The sequence below is a fragment of the Notolepis coatsorum genome (assembly GCF_963971535.1).
Source record: "Notolepis coatsorum genome assembly, chromosome: 16".
NCBI lineage: Eukaryota > Metazoa > Chordata > Actinopteri > Aulopiformes > Paralepididae > Notolepis > Notolepis coatsorum.
The window spans coordinates 14,203,384-14,225,453 of record NC_140180.1 but is presented as its reverse complement, the minus strand read 5'-3'; the positions used below and the strand labels follow the sequence as shown (position 1 = coordinate 14,225,453).

The window sequence follows — 22,070 nt, the reverse complement described above, 5'->3', positions numbered from 1 at the left end:
CCAGACTTTATAAATGTACATAATGACGCAACGCTTGGTAGACCTAAATGATTGAATGTGGTTGGGTTTACACTGTAAAAAAGGGGCGTGGAAGTGTGTCGCTACCGTTCTGCTTCCGTTATGTCTGGTGATATGATTGTCCCTCACATCCTGTCACTGCCAACTGTTGTACAGAAGTCCTGGACCTCTTCATATAAAGTATTAATTAAGTGGTGATGATGATGATGATGATGATGACGACGATGATGATGATAACACATAACAGCAACGATGGTACTAATATTCTGGACTGTACGATAAAGATTTGTAATTGTTGTCAATAATTTTTACAGTGTAACTAATATTGTCGGTGCTTTTTAATTTGCAAATAAAACACCACTGTATTTTTCAATAGATGATCATTTTTCTTTTCTTTTTTCACACATTATATCTAAGCCTCGGTTTGTCAGTGATGTTTTTCATTCAAGCTCATCACCATCACTTCAGAATGAGATGGAGGTTAGTAAGAGGAGATCAATGTAGAGGAGATGTAGACAGTGCATCCCACTAAAAGCCTCCTCCTTTCCGCCACTCCCTACTCCTTTCCTCTACTACCTCCTCCTTTCCTCCCCTACCCCACCCTGGGTAAATAAAGGTTTAAAGGGGAGATGAAGCATAGCGATATAAACATAGTCATAGCATCAAATTAGTATTTAGATAAACCACAGAAAAAATCACGTTATAAAAATAAGCCGTTTCTAAGAAAAAACCATTTGTTATGTAGCATTTATCAACATGTGTGCCGCCATTTTGTTCACGCTAAAGAGCTGACGTCACGGAGATAGTTTCGCCCGCAGCCTCCCACATACCTAGCTACTACTACTACCTGCAGCACGCTGTAGCAATATTATTAGGCTCCTCAAATATCGTTATTCATAAAAACACATTTATGTAATATTTTACAGCATTGAGCAACCTCTTTGAGATGGCGAGACCTGCAGTTGGCACCTGAGATGGCGAGACCTGCAGTTGGCACTGTGTGAGGCCACGACATTTGAGCAAATTAATAATACTGCATGTTCTGAAGGTCCAGATTAATAATTAGAATTAGTTCAACAGAAAGGTATAGATTAGGCTATCACCTAAAATCTGTTGGTTGCTATATGAGTTCAGCCTCAACCGAACTCAGTCTAAACGTCTCTTCTTTCTCTGTTATCCTCTGCCCGTCGCCGTCGGCAGATCGATGCGGGAGTATGGTATTCCTCCTCTCCCTTGGCAACACCACAACACCGTTTCCAACTAATAATGGCACTAACGTTACCACCACAGCGCTGTAGCAAAACACCTCTCTCCTCACTTTTATTCTCCAACTAACGGTTATCTTTTTCTCCGTTCAATATGTGTTGAGTGGCTCGTCTGTATACAAAACTAACGGTATAACTTTGTCTCCGTTCCAATGCGCGCTGTAAGCAGCGGCGATACAAGGAGCATATATACGGGCGAACAATAAAGCAATAAAACACTATCAGGTCAACATATCTTACAAATAAAACTATATATATATATATATATATATATAAACGTGGACTTTAGGTGATAGCCCAATCCATACCCCTCCGTTGAACCAACCCCAACCATTAATCTGGACCTCCAGAACACTGCAGAACAATAATACGTGTGTAACAAAACCATTCATTGTGTTTGATGTAAGCAAACTGATGCCAGACTCAGCATTCATGCGTTCAGCTGAATATCGAGATGAAGCACAGCCTACATGGTGAACTCAACTCGTTATTATTTGGAGCAAAAAAAGTCAGAGGAAACAAAGCGGCCACTAATGCAAACCACGTTAGAGGGCACATGTGCGTATGACGGTGGTAGTCAGAAGGCTAAGGTGATCACATGAAAAGTAATGGATTCATAGGGCTCGACGACCGTGTTACACTCTCCCAGGTCGCACGTATTTTTCAGACATTGCCCTGTACCCGAGCTCTACCAGGCAGTGTATTCACACATTCTCGAAGTCAACTTCCTGTCTTAACTTTCTGTCTAAGTGCATGTCTATGGCTTGGGGGAAACATGCACTTTTAGAATCACCAGAAAGGCTTTCGAAATAGTGAAATGCCATGTTGGCCTCAATATTTTCAAAACTAATTATATGAAAAGGTTATGAAATGAACAAGAATGTGATAAAATATGTAATAAAAAACGGAGCTCAACGCATACATTTGATCGTAGAAATCCGTTTGTTTCCCCAATACCAAGATGGCGGCGGTCTCGTGACGTCAGAGTGTCTTCGAGAATTGATAGCCTTCTGAAAGAAGACGTTATTAGCTTTACCAGTGATATTTGGAGCTCTGATGTCAGCCCCATGTCAATGCTGAGTTTGACTGCTCAGTGGATTGACGCAGACTTCCAACTCCGTAAAGCGCTCCTGCATTCCCAAGAGTTCTCCGGCTCCCATACTGCTGCAGGCTGCAACGCTGGCAACAGCATTCGAGAATATGTTCCAGACGTGGCATATTCCGAAAGAAAATATTCATGTCATACTCCGAGATAATGCCCGAAACGTGGTCAAATGCATGAAAGACACAGGATTACAAAGTTTGGGATGTATGGCCCACACGCTTCAGCTGGCTGTCCAGTGTCCACGATGGAGTGCTGTTACAGCGCAGCATAAAAGACATCGCACTTTTACGCACTTTTTAGCCTATATTTTACGCGCTGTGTTTAGCCTATTAAATAGGCTAATTGTTTTTTCAGCCTGTTATTAGTATTAACTTCTTTAATTCACACCTCCCCAGTTTGCAACAACGCAACAGCCAATGTTCCGAGACATATTTATATATTTGTATAATTGTTACGCTATTTGAATCCACCATTTAGGGCTGTAATGTAATATGTCTCGGAACATTGGCCCGCAGATACACCACTGCAAACCAAAGAAATGTGAACTCAAGAAGCCAAAACGAAGTTTAGCCTGTTTTAGAAGGCTATTTAGCCAAAGTTGCCTTAGTTGCCTTTTACCACCGCTTAGCCTATATTTTACGCACAGTGTTTAGCCTATTAAATAGGCTAATTGTTTTTTTTCAGCCTGTTAATAAATGTGTCGTTAATTCAGTATTTAACTTCTTTAATTCATATTTCTTTAGGCTATGCTAATTAAAAACACAAATGTTATGGACATCTAATTTAATTATCTGCTTATTTATTAATGCTTCAATTCATTCAGAAACGTTGCAGCAAACAATCCATATGTGCTCTTTCCCCTCCTCTTTTACCTCTTTCTTCTCCTCCTACCTCTTTCCCCTCCTCTTTTACCTCTTTCTTCTCCTCCTACCTCTTTCCCCTCCTATTTTACCTTTCTTCTCCTAGGGTTCGGTTAAGGTTAGGGGTTTTGTATAGGGCTAGGTTACAGTTAGGGGTTTTGTATAGGGTTAAGGTTAGGGGTTTTGTAGAGGTTAAGGTTAGGGGTTTTGTAGAGGGTTAGGTTAACATTAGGGGTTTTGTTGAGGTTATGTTAAGGTTAGGGGTTTATAGGCTTAGGTTAAGGTTAGAGATATATGGTGTATCATAACACTATATATTGAGAGAGAGATGTCTGTGTTGTTTTGATTCTGTGTTGGTTTCATCAATCCAAACCTGAAAAACAAATTCATCCACAAGTCATGTTGTCAAATATTGTGATCATGTCTTGTTCCTCGTGTAGTCTGGAGTTTCAACCTCATGTTTAGGATCGTCTGCAGCTCATCCAATCCTTTCATAATGAAAAGCAACAACATCGGCTGTGGAATGAGATCAAGTCCTGTTTCACTTTTATTTTTGTGTCAAACCTTTATTTAAACTCGAAAGGCAACTGAGCTTTCCCTCATTTACAGTCACATCAAGTGTGCATCCAGAGTTAAGCAAAAAGAAAAGGCATAAAATCATAACTATTAACGATAACAATCTATTAGAACATGTACAACTTGATTGACAAAGGTTGGAGATCAAGATTTTAAACTCTGCAACAGATTAATCAAATGAATCGGCAAGACTCATCCACACTGGTTACCACTTTATTATTTATTATTTATTTGTTAATGCACTTTATTTGTTAGCTTTAGCAGGTGATAATGAACTAGGCTACAATAAATGCATACCCGTAAACATAGCCTAATACGAGGACGAAGATCAAATAAAATATACATATAACAAAGATATAACAATAACATGGGAAATGTATCTACCTGCAGCTCGACTCATTTCACTGTTTTCTCCTATTAACAAGTGATGGTGTCGCAAGTTAGCCACAAGGGGGCACAAGTCAACAGAACCAGCCTACAGTTCTCATAGCAGACTTTCCAGCCCTCTACACCTTTCACTTTATCTTTGACGCACACTTCCTCCTATTTTGTGGAATATTTTATAGCGTCTTCGGACACCGAGTCATTGTATTGCATAGCTTGGTTTAGGCTAATAAAGGCTAAATACTTCTTCTAAATGTAGACTCCTATAAAACGCACTGGAAAGCATTTTTTCATATTTCATATCTAGGAAGTGCAAAATGGCCCAGAATAGGCAACATGGGGTAATGTTTGTGTCATAAGCGTTAAATAACATGTAGTATTAGTTTATTTAATCACTGGTTTACAGAGGCCATCAATTCATTAAGCTAACTCTTTTAATTCATCCTCGCAAGTTGTCTCATTGTGGTGAGGAGGATTCAGACTTCCCTTTACAATCAGTGAGGACATCTGCCTAGCAACTACTGTAGTGATCACTCTCGAAAGTCTCATATCATTGGTTGCTAAAGGAGGAGTAGAGCAAAATGATTGTATGCCTTATTTGGTTTCCTTGACTAAAGAAATTCTTAGTCTATTAAGTCAATGGATTTTGTTTGCTAATTGAATGCTCCATTTAATTAACTTTTGTGTTTCACATACTAGGCTCTTGTCCTGTAGAATGAGATATAACTAATTAAACCTAAACCCATATTAACATAAAATCTTAATTTACTGACCAATTTGTTGATTAATGGACTAAAAGGGGCCATGTATATTCAGTTGTATAGGCCGCCACCATCCCCATATCAGCATTTCATTAAATTATTAACAATGAATACAAATTACAAACTCAATCTACATAGATACATAAATACATAGCCTCAAACGTATTTTTTTCTTTCTTTTATGCCATTAACCGTGCCCAGGTCAGTCTATAGAGATATTCTATTTCTAGGGGCGGCTGGGTGGAGCAGCGGACATTGCGCTCGTCACCAACGCAAGAGACACCGGGTTCGAATCCGGCTGTCGGCGTTGCCTCCGGCTTGGGCCGGCCGTCATACTAACTCAATTGGCAGAGTTAGCGGGTGGGAAGTCGAAGGGTGGTAGTCTGGTCGTTGTGTACAGGTCAGTTAACTGCATTATATAGCCTGTATATACGCGCAGTTGTGTTTCCCGATTTTTTATGGGTTAAGGGAGCAACCCAAATAATAATAATGTATTCAGATAACTGTTCCTGTTACAGGTAATGTGTTCCTCCCCAACCCTGCTACTGTCCAAAACAACTACCTCAAGGTAAGAAAAGCTAGTGTTTTGTTTTTTTAGGGGTAGTATATCGGTTTAAGTTGTTGGTGTGTGGGAAGAGGTTGAGAGAGAGGAAGGGGGGCGATATGTATATTTATAATGAGATTACATGTACATAGGAATCTAATCTAATCAAAGCATTGTATTTCTCTGAAACGTGGATCTTTCTCCTTTTCTTTTTCTTTTGCTGTGTTTAGAGTTACATTGTAACTAGTTCTGGACATGTCTTTCAACCTGGGTCCAGGTCTGGTCACTTTGAATTCAATCAATTTAGCGTTCAACATCCAGCCCAGAATGACAAAGTTGCACATCGGCTAACGACAGAGGGTTCATTCTGCCTCCCAGGATGTTGTCGGTGTGTGAAAGCCTGTCTACATCCTGCCCACCTCTCACTGTTTTTTAAGACGAGATAAGATATTCCTTTATTGATCCCCTTGGGGAAATTCAGGTGTCATAGTGGGAGCGGGAGGGGAGATACAGGTATGGGCAGGGTAATAGAAGAAAGACAATAAATATAGGCAATAAAATCAATATAATTAACTAATATGAGAAAAGGTATACACAAGATGCAGGTGAGGATCTGTACCCTAACTGGCATGCTATACGTTATAGTCCGTGCAGGTTTTGGTGGGTAAGAGTCAAGACACACTTAGTGGTCAGACATTCCTAATAGTTCTCACGTTCTGTAAACAACTGCAATGCAAACAACCCAGAAATAAACAAAGTGTGATGATGACGAGTTCTGCCACAGCACTGTAAACCCAGTGTGGAGTTATGTCTGTCTATGTGTGAGACTAGTATTTGTTAAAAAAAAATATATATATATATGAGGACTTGTTAGACTCTGAGCCAAGTCGTATTATCTTACTAACTTGTATCCGGTTCCAAACAGTCTGCTTATGGACACCCAAAGGACAACTTTACTTACGCCAAAAAAATTATTTCTTAAGAATATTCATGTTGTGAATTGCTTGAATTCAAAGTGATCCAAGCCTTGACCCGCTGGGACGTTTTCAGAGGTACTGTGTGTCTTTAAGACTCTTTATGGATCAATGTTTTATGGACCAGAGGTACCGTGTGTCTTTATGGATCAATGTTTTATGGACCAGAGGTACCGTGTGTCTTTATGGATCAATGTTTTATGGACCAGAGGTACCGTGTGTCTTTATGGATCAATGTTTTATGGACCAGAGGTACCGTGTGTCTTTATGGATCAATGTTTTATGGACCAGAGGTACCGTGTGTCTTTATGGACCAGAGGTACCGTGTGTCTTTATGGATCAATGTTTTATGGACCAGAGGTACCGTGTGTCTTTATGGATCAATGTTTTATGGACGCTCTTATTGGACATTAACACTTTGATTGCCTAAGGTTAAATTCATGATATACCATCCGTTGTCAGCTCTATTTAACATGGAGAAGTTCCCCTTCTTTGCAGGGCTATAACTTTTTAAATTCTATTGCTAGATTGCCATTATTAGGGCCCATTCAAGGTCATATATGTATTGTTCATGGTGTAGCAACGTTAAACTTTTTCATTCACATATTCATACTAAAATATGGTCTAAAGTATAAGTACGTTTTCATCTCTTTCTGCAGCTTTCTGCGGAGCGACGAGCACTCAGCGGAGCCAGAACCAGTGTTACTGTTGCGAGTCGATGTAAAATGAATTAGGTATATTGTTAGTAAGTTAGCCATGTAATGTAAGGGATAATGTATAGCTACGAGGTCATTGTCGCAAAATAATTGACCGACACGGAGTTTAAAATACCGAGCCGCCTCCGCGAGGTGTTTTAAACGTCAGTGAAGGTCAATTATTTTGCGACAATGATCGAGTATAGCTATACATTATCCCGCTTATTACATGGCTAACTTACTAACAATATACCTAATTCATTTTACATAGACTCGCAACAGTAACACTGGTTCTGGCTCCGCTGAGTGCTCGTCGCTCCGCCCCCCAGCAGCTTCCCCGGCAGCCGGCAGTTTGCACTGATGTCAGTGGGCTTGATTGCGAACAGCTGCGCAAAGCGGTCATTATTGTGGGCTTGATTGCGAACAGCTGCGCACAGCGGTCATTATTGTCCCACAGCGGTCATTATTGTCTGCTAACTGACCTCTGACGCGCGCTATTGACCAATCACAAGCAAGCATTTCGGCGAATGTGAAAACGCCATGTAATAAGTAAGGGATAATGTATAGCTACAAGGTCATTGTCGCAAAATAATTGACCGACACAGAGTTTAAAATACCGAGCCGCCTCATGTATAGCTATACTCGATCATTGTCGCAAAATAATTGACCTTCACTGACGTTTAAAACACCTCGCCGAGGCGGCTCGGTATTTTAAACTCTGTCGGTCAATTATTTTGCGACAATGACCTCGTAGCTATACATTATCCCTTACATAGTTTCTCATTAGTTCCAGGATACTTAATCGTTAGTATTGTGCCTCCGTTATTTAGGTAGTATGCAGTATTAGCTTTCAGACTGACAAGCCTATTCTGTGATTGTTTGATACAGTGGTTCTCCATAGGGCTGACCTTCGAAGCTTTTTTTGGCAATCGAAGCTTCTGCGCAAACGTGAGCTCTTCAGTCCTGCGTTCTGCAGCCTGTGTGATAACTCCTCTTGGGACTCGGGAGGCGTGCTGTAAACTCTGCGCGCAACGAGTCCAATAAATGCGTCTTTAACATGCTTTATAGTTTATATCCTTATTTACTATGCCCGTCGCGGTTAATCACCGAGTGATCTAATATGCATATTATTCAGAGCGAGAGGGATTGTGTTTCTCACATTGACGCTGTCGCGCGTCTACTGTGCCAAAGTCAAGAGAGCGCATTCATCTGGTGACTAGAAAGGTGCGCTCAGTAGAGCACAGATCTCTCTCTCTCTCTCTCTCTGATTGATAACTTTATTAACAGATTGCAGAATGGGTACAATACAGTACAGCTCAATACACACAATTGTTAAGGGAATGCAGACCAGAGAAAGACTTTCGTCTTGTTTACATCAGGGTCCCCCATTTTCAATTCATCAGGACATATATGACATACAGATAGACAGTACTGCTACATCTATACATTTATGACATACCAGATTTGCAAATACAGTACTGTTTGTGATACAAAAAGACCCATAATAGTGATTATTTAAGTTAAGTTTTGCCATAATCATATATTTTTCCATAATCAGGTAGCTGAACAACATTGGTAAAAAAAATTCTATTCTATGAATCATTTTCGGCCTTTCGGCATTCGGTTTTCGGCCAACTGTTTCCTATTTTCGGTATCGGTTTCGGCCAAGAATTTCCCATTCGGTGCAACGATTTTTTCCGAGGAAGAGTGAGTGGTGGCCATGCCCAGTACTAATATAGTACGGCAGTAAGGGGCGGGGCCTGGCAGGTGCGGGGTGTATTTTTGGTTTATTCGTTGATGGAGTACACTAGGTACATGAGATGAGGTATATCTCGGTATGGCTTAAGAGCGGGACGCTTAGCCAGTACTCATATAACTCGTTAATGCTCTCTTTCTTTACCTGCAATTCGAAACTGGCCCCCGTAAATGTCCAAACCCCCCCTCCTACCCACCCACCCACCCCCTCCTAATGTACAGTTTCCTCCCCCTCGTATGTATATATTTTTTGTTAGGATCTCTGTTTAACAGTACTGTATATTTGCATATCTTGTATGTCACAAATGTAACAGTACTGCATACCTGTATGTCATAAATGTCATAATATATATCTGTATATCGGTATGACCCCCGTAAATGTCCAAACCCATCCACCCACTAGGGCTGAGCCCAAACGTTCGAACATTCGAACCTTCGTTCGTTACGTTGGCATTCGAATTCTAAATCAACATTCGAATTTTTAATAATAAAAACAATTATATATATATTTTTTTTAATATTTTTTTCTATTCATTCTGTTTAAACCAATGGGGTTTTTCTTCACAGTTGCAGATAAAGATTAGGCTACACTAATATTATAGTATTAAAATAAACTGATGAGTTATATTCATTAGAAAGTTGATTTAGTTGGGCTGGGGCTTCTCCCTGGGCTGGGTCTGGGGCTGGAAAGTTGATTTAATAAAAGAAAAAATACTAATTTAATCAGATTAATCACTTTATTCAATGATTTAGTTTAAGGATAAAAAAAAATAGTATAAAATAATTTTTTAATAAAAAATGAAGGTTCAAGGGCGGCTAGGTGGTGTAGTGGGCAAGGCCCTCGCCACCAATGCAGGAGACGCTGGGTTCGAGCCCAGCTCTCCACATTGCTATCAGCTTGGCTGGTCGTTCATACTAACACAATTGGCAGTGTTAGGGGTGGGAAAGCTGATGGGTGGGTCCTGGTCGTTGTAAACAGCGACTACTACAGTACGGTCGGGGCGCCTGCTTAGCGAGGATAGGATCTAAGGGGGGTAGTGTGATCCTTCCACACGTTACACCCTCTCAGTGAGAGTCCGCGCTGCCAGGTGAAAAGAAGCGGTTGATTGGCTACACGTGTGTCGGAGGAAGCACGTGATAGCCTCCACTCTCCCAGACCGACTGTGGGGGGTAGGTGCGCAGCGACCAGGAAGGGGATTGGGAATTGGCATAACGACTAACATTGGGATGGGAGAAAAATGGAGGAAAATGGAGGGGGAAAAAGATAAAAAAAAAAAAAATGAAGGTTCGAAAAACCCTGACGAAGTTTGAATCCCAAAAACAGGCTTCGGGGACAGCCTTACCAAACATATTATTTATATTATTCAAATGGAAGTCAAACATGTTCCGTTGTGATGTCACAGTATGATGTCATAATAGAACATTCTAGAACATTTGTGATGTCATAATAGACATTCTAGAGCATTTGTGTTCTATATATATTCAACAATCAAGAAGAAGAGAGGAGGGAAGCAGTGTGGATGAGATGGAGGGTTCCCCCTCTTGGGGGGGCCCTCCAAGAGAGGAGATGGTGGTTGTATTGTGATTGTATGACAAGAGGAGCAGAGAAGAAGGAGACAGACAAGAGGAGCAGAGAAGAAGGAGACAGACACGATAGTAATGTGTTTTGAAGATGAGAAGAAGAAGAGGAGTGTAAACTTTCTCAAGTGTGGGCGAAGCAAGAATTGCGGAGGGCAGTAATACGCCACGATGCGTCTACACTGCCGGAAATTCAAATAAGAAGAAGAAGAAGATGGAGGGTTCCCCCTCTTGGGGGGGCCCTCCAAGAGAGGAGATGATGTTTGTATTGTGATTGTATGACAAGAGGAGCAGAGAAGAAGGAGACAGAGACGATAGAAATGTGTTTTGAAGATGAGAAGAAGAAGAGGAGTGTAAACTTTCTCAAGTGTGGGCGAAGCAAGAATTGTGGAGGGCAGTAATACGCCACGATGCGTCTACACTGCCGGAAATTCAAATAAGAAGAAGAAGAAGAAGAAGATCTCATTGTGCTGATCAGTCCTGTTCAGACAGATAGACTAAACAACACATAGACTGAAGCCTGCATTTCTCAAACAAGATGCCTAAGGTGAGTGTCCACAATGGCTAGCTAGCTGTTCTACTTGAATACTGAATGTTAATATTGAATCAGACACTATTGAATGACTTACTTGACTTAATCCTCTTTACCCCGTTGGGGGGCATAGGGCGTCCACCAGAGCTTTCCATCTCACTCTCTTCTGGGCCAGGGCCTTTGCTTCTTTCCAGCTCACTCCGATGTTCTTTAGGTCTTGGAGTGTGGAACGTCTCCAGGTGTTTCTCGGCCTACCGGCTTTCCTCTTCCCCTGCGGGTTGTAGTCCAAGGCCTGTCTAGTGATGTTGTTGGAGTCCTTCCTAAGGGTATGCCCTATCCAGTTCCACTTTCTCCTTTTGATGGTGGTAGCTATGCTGTCCTGGTTGGTTATCCTCCACAGCTCTTCATTTGTGGTTTTGATGGGCCACCACAGCTTGAGGATGTAGCGCAGGCATTTGTTGACAAACACCTGGATCTTGCTTGTGAGGCCCTCAGTAGTCTTCCACGTCTCAGAGCCGTAGAGCAGGACAGTCTTCACATTGGTATTGAAGATCCGTAGCTTGGTGTTGTTGGAGAGTTGCTTGGACAACCAGATTGGCCTGAGTATCCTGAATGCTACCTGTGCTTTGCTGATGCGTGCCTCTATGTCCCTGTCTGCTCCTCCATCCCTGCTGATGTTACTCCCTAGGTAGGTGAAGTGCTCCACGTCCTCTATGGCCTCTCCCCTCAGTGTGATTGGATCATGTGTTTTTAGATTTAACCTCATGGTCTTGGTTTTTCCGGTGTTGATCTTGAGTCCAAGCTGGTCACTGTTAGGTTACTATCTGTCTTCTGTTGCATGTGTGTGTGGTTTTCAGAGACTAGCGCGAGGTCGTCTGCGAAATCCAGGTCCTCGAGCTGGGTAAACAAGGTCCACTGGATTCCTGTCCGTTGATTTTCAGTTGTTCTTCTCATGATCCAGTCAATGGCAATGAGGAAAATCAAAGGAGAAAGAAGACAACCCTGCCGCACCCCTGTTGTGATGGCAAAGGTGTCTGACAGTTTGCCCTTGCAGATCACCCGGCCATTGAAATCCTGGTACATGTTCTTTATTAGGTTGATGATCTTAGAGGGTAGGCCATAGTGACCTAGGAGTTTCCAAAGCACTTCCCTATCTAGGCTGTCAAAGGCTTTTTCAAAGTCTACAAAATTCATGCACAGGGAGTTTTGCCACTCAACACACTGCTCTATAATAATTCTTAAAGTAGCAATATGGTCTGTGCATGACTTATCCTTCCTAAAACCTGCTTGCTCTTTCCTCAACTGTCCGTCTAAGGCTGCTTGTATCCTATCTAAGATAATCCTACAAAGAACCTTGCTAGGGACGGACAGGAGCATTATGCCTCTCCAGTTGTTGCATTCACTGAGGTTTCCTCTTTTTGGAATGGTGACCATTAAGCCCGTTTTCAATTCTATTGGGATTACCTCTGTATCCCAGATCTTGTTGAGGAGGTGGTATAGAACCTCTGTGGTCGCTTTGGGATCAGCTTTCAGAATATCAGGGGGTATGTTGTCAACTCCTGGTGCTTTCCTAGCCTTCATCTTTTTGATGGCTCTGGTTATTTCATCCTTCGATATCCTCCCACAGTTGATCTTCAAGGCTTCTGATGGTACACTGCTGATCTCTGGTGTTATTTCTGGGGGGGGGGTCTATTTAGGAGTTCCTGGAAGTGTTCCCTCCAGCGGTCTAGCTGTTGGGCTTCCTGTGTGATGAGTTGTCCCTGTTTATTCTTCACTGGTCGGCTAATGGTTCTGTTCTTCCCCGCTAGTTGTCTTGTGATTCTGTAAAGATCTTTCATGTTCCTCTGTTCGGCTGCTATTTCTGCCTCACATGCTAGGTTGTCATCATATCTTCTCTTGTCCCTTCTCGTCTTCTTCTTCTTCACTACCCTGCTCTTTTGTTGGTATTCTTGCCTACACTTTTCTTTCTTTGTCATATCTGGTTCCCTATTGCACTTGTTTTTAAGGTTTTTACTTTCCTCTATGTCTTGCCAGGTGTCATCTGCAATCCAGTCTTTTCTTTCACCTTTCCTATAGCCCAAAACCTGTTCACAAGTGTCAATGAGGGCCTTCTTGCAGCTTCCCCACTGTTCCTCAACATCTCCTGTTTCTGCTAGTACTTGAAATCTGTTTTTAAGTGTAAGCCCTGCTTCCTGTCTAACCTGGTGATCCCTTAGTTTTCTGATGTTGAATTTTCTCTGTGCTCTATTTTCCTCCCTTTTCCTTACAGCTAGTTTGAGTCTAAACTCTCCTATCAGCAGGTGATGGTCAGAGTCAATGTCTGCTCCCCTCTTTACCCTAACATCTAAGTTTCTCCATTTTCTTGTTATTGCTATATGGTCGATCTGGTTCTCTGTCTTTAGATCGGGAGAGATCCACGTAGCTTTGTGTGTGGGCTTGTGTGGGAATAAAGTCTCTCCGATGATTAGTTCATTAAAAGTGCAGAAGTCCGCAAGGAGGGTTCCATTCTCGTTCATTTCTCCGAGACCTTTTGTTCCCATGGTGTTCTTCCAGTGCCTGTTGTCCCTTCCAACCTTGGCATTCATATCTCCCATGATTATCTGGATGTCTCTCCTTGGGGTCTTCTGTACTTTCGCTTACAGTTGTTGGTAAAACGTCTCCTTTTCTTCAGTTTCAGCCGAGTTTGTCGGTGCATAGCACTGAATGATGGTGATGTTTCGACCCTTGGATAAAAACCTGGCAGTGATTATCCGTTCAGAAACTGGCTCCCAATCAAGGAGGCTTCTTGCAGCATCTTTAGATAGAATTAGGCCCACACCTTGCATATGTGGATCTTCTTTGTTCTCCCTCCCTGAATACAGAAACCTCTCTCCTGTGGCTGTAGTAACTTCCCCAAAGGTGTTCCATCTACACTCACTAACTCCCATTACACTGACATTGTATCTTCTCATCTCCTTTGCTAGTTGTGCTAGTTTTCCTGCTTGATGAAGAGTTCTCACATTCCAGCATCCTATTCTGGTCTTGGACTTGAACTGCAGCAGGCCTTTCCTCCCTTGGGCTTCCCTCAGGGTTTGGCCCAAGGAACTCATTCGTCTCCTACTGGTAGGGTGGCATGCTTGATTCAGGTGAGATTGCTTTGTTCTGGTTTCGGATTCTATAATCATTTATTACGGCTGGGTGGGTGATTGGCCCAAGCAGTCGGTGGAGTTGGTCTGTTAGTCCCCTTCCCACGCTTAAGTCTTCCAGGCAAAGGGCTACAGCCCCACGCCACATGGGGCCAGACATTTCATAGCAATAGGTTGAGTACAAGCCGTCCCGGCACGTCAAGCCCGGCCAACTCCTGCCACTGTATGATGAAGGCACGAATGCCGACACCACCAGCAGCACGGGACGGGACACTATTGAATACTGAATGTTAATATTGAATCAGACAATATTGAATACTGAATGAAAAAAGACTCATTTAATCAGATGAATCACTTTATTTGAGGATATAAAAAAAATATATATAAATTAATATAAATGTTTTTATTAAAACGAAGGTTCGAACGTCCGTTTAATCAAATTAATCACTTTATTCAAATTGAGGATTTAGTTTGAGGAAATATATATAAAAAAAATTATAATTATAATTTTATTTTAATAATTATTTTTAATTAAAAACGAAGGTTCGAACGTCTGTTCGAAAAACCCTGATGAAGTTTGAATCCCAAAAACAGGCTTCGGGGACAGCCTTACCATACATATTATTTATATTATTCCAAATGGAACTCAAACATGTTCTGTCATAATAGAACATTCTAGAACATTTGTGTTCTATATATATTCAACAATTCTCTGTGTTTAACAAGAAAGATACAAGGGGCACTGGATAAAGTGGTAGATTGGGCTGAGAAGTGGGGGTTCAAAATGTCTGTGGAAAAATCCAAAGTTGTTATTTTTACTGATAAAAGAAAGACTGGAGGTCTGGGGCTCTCTATGTATGGCAAGCCAGTAGAGAGAGTCAAGGAGTTTAAGTTTTGTTGTGGAATATCAATCAATATGCTTGCTTTAACACATCAAACCACATTGACCTGTTGACACGACACTACCATACTGTGTCTGCAAAACCCAACTCTGTAAACGTGCTCATGTCTCTTTTGAACAAGCCATTTCCCTGCGAAACTGCCCTTTTAGGTTTTCTCATGACCCCTATGTCCAAATATCAAACTTCTGTCTAGTCAAACCTTGTGAAACATAAGCAGACGTTGAACAGGGTGTTCCTCTTCTGACATACAGACCTTCCGGTATGAAACCATGTAGATCAACGATTTACGACCTGACACAGTACTTCACCCCAACCTCGCCTCTGCAACACACATACATCTACGCACACACATACACACACACACCCACACACACACACACACACACATGCACACACACAAATGCAACTGTACATCTCCACTTCCTGAAACCAGAAAGCCACTTCTGCAAAACACACACACATCCACACACACACACATGCACAAACATACACACGCACACACACACACACGCCTACACACACATCCAAACACACACACACACGCCTACACACACACCCGCACACACATACGTGTGCATGTGTACACACACCCCAACCTAAAAGCAGGTTGGCACAAACAGGGGAGGAGGAGGAGAACTCTATATATACACCGAGGCCTTGGATCAGTTATCTACCGTCGTCTGTCCGTGGTCCTGTCAACTGATTAACAGTATTAACAGACTGTTAACAGATTAACAGTCAACGCGGTTTCATTGCTGGGTTAAGTACTTCTATTCTATTCACATAATATGCTTACTTCACATATCTACTCCATTCACATATATGCTTACCACTTGTATCTATTGCTATGTCCGCCCACTACAATCACATGAGCTGTCTAACGCCTGTCCCGTCTCCCTGTCCCCCTGTGAGTTGCCGTCCTGGAGTGCTGACCGGAGTGTCGGACGTCCCGTGATGAAGGCCGGGAGGTTGCGACCCCCTCTGCATGCCCCCCTGTCTCCGGAGGTCTCGTAGTGGTGACCGGAGTGCCAGACGTCCCGCGATGATGTCGGGGAGTTCGCGACCCTCTCTGCGCCGCCCCCTATCTCCCTGTCTCCGGCTGTCCCTGAGCAATGACCGGAGTGTTGAATGTCCCGTGATTAAGACGGGGAGGACGCGACCCTCTCTGCGCCGCCCCTGTGCCTCAAATAGATTCGCTATCAGCTCTATCTTCAATCTTTCAAAATGTTCAGTTGCTATCGCTATCAGCTCTATCTTTAATCTTTCAAAATGTTCAGTTGCTATTGCATGCACTCATCTGTGTTTCATTACACACTTGAGTGCATGCTTACCAACTGTCCGCCTGCAACACTACTATCACCGACATCTAAGAAGGGAGATCCCCCCTTGAATGGTTGAATGGCCCTTCTAAGGTTTCTCTTCTCCACACTGCCTGTGGAGCATTTTTACCTATTGTTAGGTTTTAGTGAGTTTTTCCTTACCTTCGCGTGGGGTATGTCTGGGAGTGCTTGCATTCTTTCATTTATTTTAAATTTGTTGGACCTTATGGTGTCCTTGTTCTGTTCTTGACTTATTGTTATGTTTTCTTCTTGACTTGTTTAAAGAAGACCTGTACGGCCCATGGGGACATTAACGTGTGTTGTTGGGCCTTATAAATAAATTTGATTTGATTTGATTTTACGCTGTACGCTGTTTCATTCTTTGCACTTTTTGGCAATCATCCGTTGTTGTCTTGTCAGACTGTGTCCAGCTGTGCTTCAGCTGCCCAAATAAACTCAACAGAACGTCCGTTTGTTTCTGTTAATCTTTATTTCATCAGCTCTCCTTGTTTATCATAAATATTCCTCTACAACTTGGCGTAACGAATAGGGTACTTTGTCGCTCCTCGGACGGCCCGCAACGGGACGGCGTGCAAGCAGGTGCCTGCATTTCTCTCATCCCCACCTCGACCCGAAAACGTCAGAGACGAGAGGAAAACACACCGCCCGAACCCGGACCGTCTGACGACGCACTTGTACTCGAACAGGGGACACCTTTGAACCTCGACAACGTGAGCTGTTGAAATTCTGATTTCACTAAATATATAAAATATTTCCCAATTTTTTTGGGGGAGAGATTATCTCCAATTATGTACCTTAGTAACCTATGTATCTTATCAACGTTTAAACCTTGCCGCACAACCTAAACCCTTCCACGATAATATTGTACCTTTCAACCGCCTTAGTCTAGGCCAGAGGAAGGACCGTTTTTGCCACTAAAGCACTTACCTCACACCTCATACGCGTGGAAAGCAACAAGTGTGGAAAAGTCCACAAGAGTCGCTTTGTTATTCAAAGCGATAGCTTTGCTATTAAACTGACATAGAAGAAAGTTTTGTGGAATACCAAAACTGCAGTTTGCTATTGCAAAAGTCGGTATCAGACAGTTACTGAGGTTTATATAACAGATAAGTTGCTGTCTTCGATAGAGGCCGAGAGTTTTTTCTGAATCTGTAATTTCAACGAAATTACAGACTCGAGTAGACGTACTTGTTTAAGAATAAGTGTACACTCAAGACTGCTTTTGCATAAATGGAGGAAAAACAGGTAAAATTGCTTGAGCCCTTTCCAACGGGCCTGCACGCGCTAGTATGATTAAGAAATATGGCACTGATGCTGTAATGCATATTTTTTATTGGTCGGAGTGTTTTTCCGGCAAACGGGTCTTTCTCACTAAATCAAATTGAAGCACTGGCCATGAAATTAAAGGGAAAATGTGACAAATTGATGACAAACGGAAAAATTTGATCTAGTGATTTTGAACTCTGTTACAGACATAGAAACGAATTAAAAAACTGTAATGATGAACAGTAATCCAACTACACCGGCAACACTCCGGTTTCAACACAAATGAGAGAGAAACACAAGGAGATTCAAAGAAGCAAGGTCGTATGATTGATCAGCTTCCCTCCAGCGTCTTCTGTCTCATTTCATTACATACACATATTTAAAGCAGCGAGACGGCTACCTACTTTAGTTCCTTGATTTAATATTTTCTTGTATTGTATTTCATCACAGACAAGGAGCTTGATATTGAGGAGACGTGATTATGTCAGATTTGACATAAGAACTGTAATACATGAATGGGGATCATTAAGAGATTTTATAAAGGCCAACAAAAAGCTAGAATATATACACCATTGTTTTGGGACAGAGACTGGGATTGAAATAATTAGACTATCATGTGACATGACACTGGGTGTCCTGTCAATCCTAAATAAATGAATGAACTAACAGCCGACAGTACATTCAATCCTTGCACTTTTCTCTCTCCCTGCCTTCAGAATGGAGCCAGATCTCTGCGTTTGTCCTCTCCTACCTCGACCCTCACATCCTGCCCTGCCTGAAGTGCCCCTGCTGACCACTCCGATGACCTCCACAGATCCCTGCGTCTCCGTCTCCAACTCAGCCACCACGAGAGGAGACACAGAAAATAAACGGTGCAGGAAGCGCAGCAGCGGGGAGCTGAGTGAGAGCTCGGCGTCGTCGTCGACCCTCACCACCCCGGACCCCGACCCCGACAACATGGTGGGCCTGAGGATCGGACACATGTGGCGGGAGAAGGGCAACGTGACCAAGTGGAAGGGCACGGTCCTGGAGCGCCTCACCATGGTCAACAGCTGCCTCTACATGGTCAAGTACGACAGCCGCGACTGCGTCTACGGCATCGAGCTGTTCAACGACGAGCGCGTGTCCAACCTGCAGGTGTTGGCGGAGAAGGTCGCGAACAATAAGATCAAGGTGCCCCCCGGAGCGGAGGAGCTGGTGGGGCGGGCCGTGGAGCACCTCTTCGAGAAAGAGGATGGGGAGAAGAACGAGTGGAGGGGCATGGTCCTGTCCCGCGCCCCCGTCATGACGCACTGTTATTACATCACCTACGAGAAGGACCGCGTGCTCTTCATGTACCAGCTCTGGGACGACTACAAGGACGGAGACCTCCGCGTCCTGCCCGAGTCAGAGAACGGGCATCCGCTGCCGGCGGACAGGAGGCCGGGCGAGGAGATGGAGAGCCTGGTGGGAAAGCGGGTGGAGTACATCACGGACAAGAGCCTGAAGAGGACCGGCCTGGTGATCTACCAGGTCCCCGCCAAGCCCACCGTGTACTACATCAAGTTCGACGACGACTTCCACATCCACGTCTACGACCTTCTGACACAGATGGGAACCCTATCTGGCCGGAAAAAAAACGCTCTTCCACACGCGAAACACGCAGAGAGAACAATCCAGGAGGGAAAAGAAAAGACGGAGAACTCTCTACCACAACTGAGAGTAACCACAAGAAAAAGACTGCGAGACTCCCAGAAGACAAAGATTTGATAACCAAAGACTGTGGCCTGCCAAAGACGATGGATCTCATGGGGACTACAGAACATTTCGCTTGCCCAGCCGGAGTGAGGGACCCGAGGGATGGAGGGACAGACGCACCGAGACTGAGCTCCATTGAACACAGGGAAGTAAAATACACACACACACGCCCGGCTGCAGTAAGGGACAGCTTGTTGAATTACCAACATCCTGTACCTCTAACACAGGACTTTTCCGCCCTCCACCTTATCCAACCAGAGGACTTCGTGGTACCCTTCCAGGTTCTACTCGCAACCCACACGGCTGTGGGGGTTGTTAAGAGCCCTTCCTGGGCCCATGTTAACCACTGCAGAGAGGGGCCAGCAACGGAACTACAACAGCCAGTGACCCTCCCAGAGGCTGCTAAACCTTTTTCCGACCACGCCACCGGCTCGTCCCTACCAGGCGTGAGGCACGAGAAAACAGACCTACTGACACACACCCCGTCCCATTTCCCCATCTAGAGTGTACACCGTACGCTGCTCTAACGTCTGACCTTTTCCCAAGAACACACACCCCTCTCTCTCACTCTCTCTCTCCCTCGCTCTCCGAGCACGAACACTGCGAACAATTTGCTCTCTCCCTCCAATAACGAACACTGTAACAAAGCCTGAACAATTTGCTCTCTCCCTCCAATAACGAACACTGTAACAAAGCCTGAACAATTTGCTCTCTCCCTCCAATAACGAACACTGTAACAAAGCCTGAACAATTTGCTCTCTCCCTCCAATAACGAACACTGTAACAAAGCCTGAACAATTTGCTCTCTCTCTCCAATAATGAACACTGTGTCAAAGCCTGAACAATTTGCTCTCTCTCTCCAACAACGAACACTGAACAATTCACACGCTCTCTCTCGCCTGCCCGTTCAGAGAGACATGCCCAACAGAGGATGAAGAAGACGACCACGGCTCCACCAGTTTCCTAGACTGATACGCACAACTGTCAATGCTGATTTGCTCTTTGATTTTGACACTGATGATGACTCCTGTATTAAACACTGCCTTTGTGAGTGCTTCGTGATCCCTGCGATCTAGGTGCAGATTTTACTTACCTCTTAAATTAAATGTTGTTTTAATTTAGTTTGGCTACGCTTTTAATTTTACTTACCTCTTAAATTAAATGTTGTTTTAATTTAGTTTGGCTACGCTTTTAATTGTCTGTTTTAGATCTTGGTTTTTGATAGAGAATTTGGTAACGTATAGTGGCGTATTCATTTTCACTTTGTTGCTAAGTTACTTATCAGGAGAGTGAAATAATTGTAATGCAATATGCATCCACAACGATTCTGTAAGCATTATCACAAACACCTGCTTTTAGCAAGCACAGGTGTGTCACTAGGCACGTCTGCCTAACCACAAGCTATGCCCCAGACAGCAATGTACAAACTCATCTGAATACATTGACCTTTTGCCATGAAATCTTGTCTGCACCCTGAGCCCCGAGTTGAAAACCACATACCTATTCTATTCTCGAGAAAGCCACGCGCCCAGGCTACATCCGGCTGCTGTTTGCACCATCTCTCTTTAGCCTCAACAGGTTCCTCAGCTCAGGACCCTGCATATACGCCTCATGTTCAATGCTCTCGTGGCACATGTCTTTCAACAGATCACCTCTTCTGCCATTTCTCCTGATTATTTTTACTTTTATGCGTATAATAATATACGCTGCAATACACTGTGTCATGTTTTTGATTCCCATTCTAATTTGGTGTAATTTACCTTTCATTTTAGATAAACTTTTGGTCTTGTTTGAATGTGATTTGTTTTCTCTTCTCTTCCCCTCCGTTCCTCCCTCGCTTTTCTCTTGGCTTTGTTCTTCGGGGGCCGACGCTAGATTACAAGATAGCAATGCTTATTTCTTCTCTACATTAGAGTTTCTCCGCAGTGTCTGGAGTTCACTTCTTGTCGTCGTTGCCGTCGTCATGTTACTGTATTGATGTGAGAGGACTTCAGGGTTGCTTTGATATACTGTTTGGATATGATTTAATTATTATTTTACTTTACTTACCTATGAAATTAGATATGATTAACTTTTTGTTTTTGTTTTCCTTACCTCTTACAAACACCACCTCTGTGTGTATTATTTTCTTTTGTTGTGCTTTTGAATATGTTGTGTCGTCTTTTGGACTTATGATTTGTTACACGCTCTACCTCAATTACCTCTTACGCTTGCGTGTATAATTCCCTTTTACTATGCTTTTAGGAATATTTTGTCTCTCTCTTTATTTACTTACTTTTTGGTTTATCTTTATTTGTTTTCCTTACATGTAACTTCAACTACTTTTGTTACCATTTAAGCTTTATCTTTAGATGTGGTGTTATTTTATGTTTTTCTGCCTTACAGGTTACACATTTTGATTTAAAGCAGTGCCTTTATAGCTACAAATGAATGACTAATTCGGTCAGAAAGCAGTAACACAACAGTTGCAATGTTGTGTTACTGCTTCTCGGCATAAGCCCCAATAAGACCGTCACCAGAGCTCAGCGATGCCGCTCGCGTGAGCATATTCTCCCCGCTGGTGATCGCAGCACGGAGGGTCGCGGACCAGCCTGGCAGCATAGCTATAAAGACATATTCATAATCCAACATATGTGTAAAGAGACAACATATT

General features: G+C 43.0%; 1 protein-coding gene across 1 annotated transcript; it reads left to right on the top strand.

The window, feature by feature from the left end:
- Nucleotides 1-18,397: 18,397 nt before the first annotated feature.
- LOC311242890 (spindlin-3-like) lies at nucleotides 18,398-19,429 on the top strand (the record flags this gene model as incomplete). Its single annotated transcript, XM_084331954.1, has 1 exon — nucleotides 18,398-19,429. The coding sequence occupies one exon, from the start codon at nucleotides 18,398-18,400 to the stop codon at nucleotides 19,427-19,429; it is 1,032 nt and encodes a 343-aa protein (XP_084188080.1).
- Nucleotides 19,430-22,070: the final 2,641 nt, after the last annotated feature.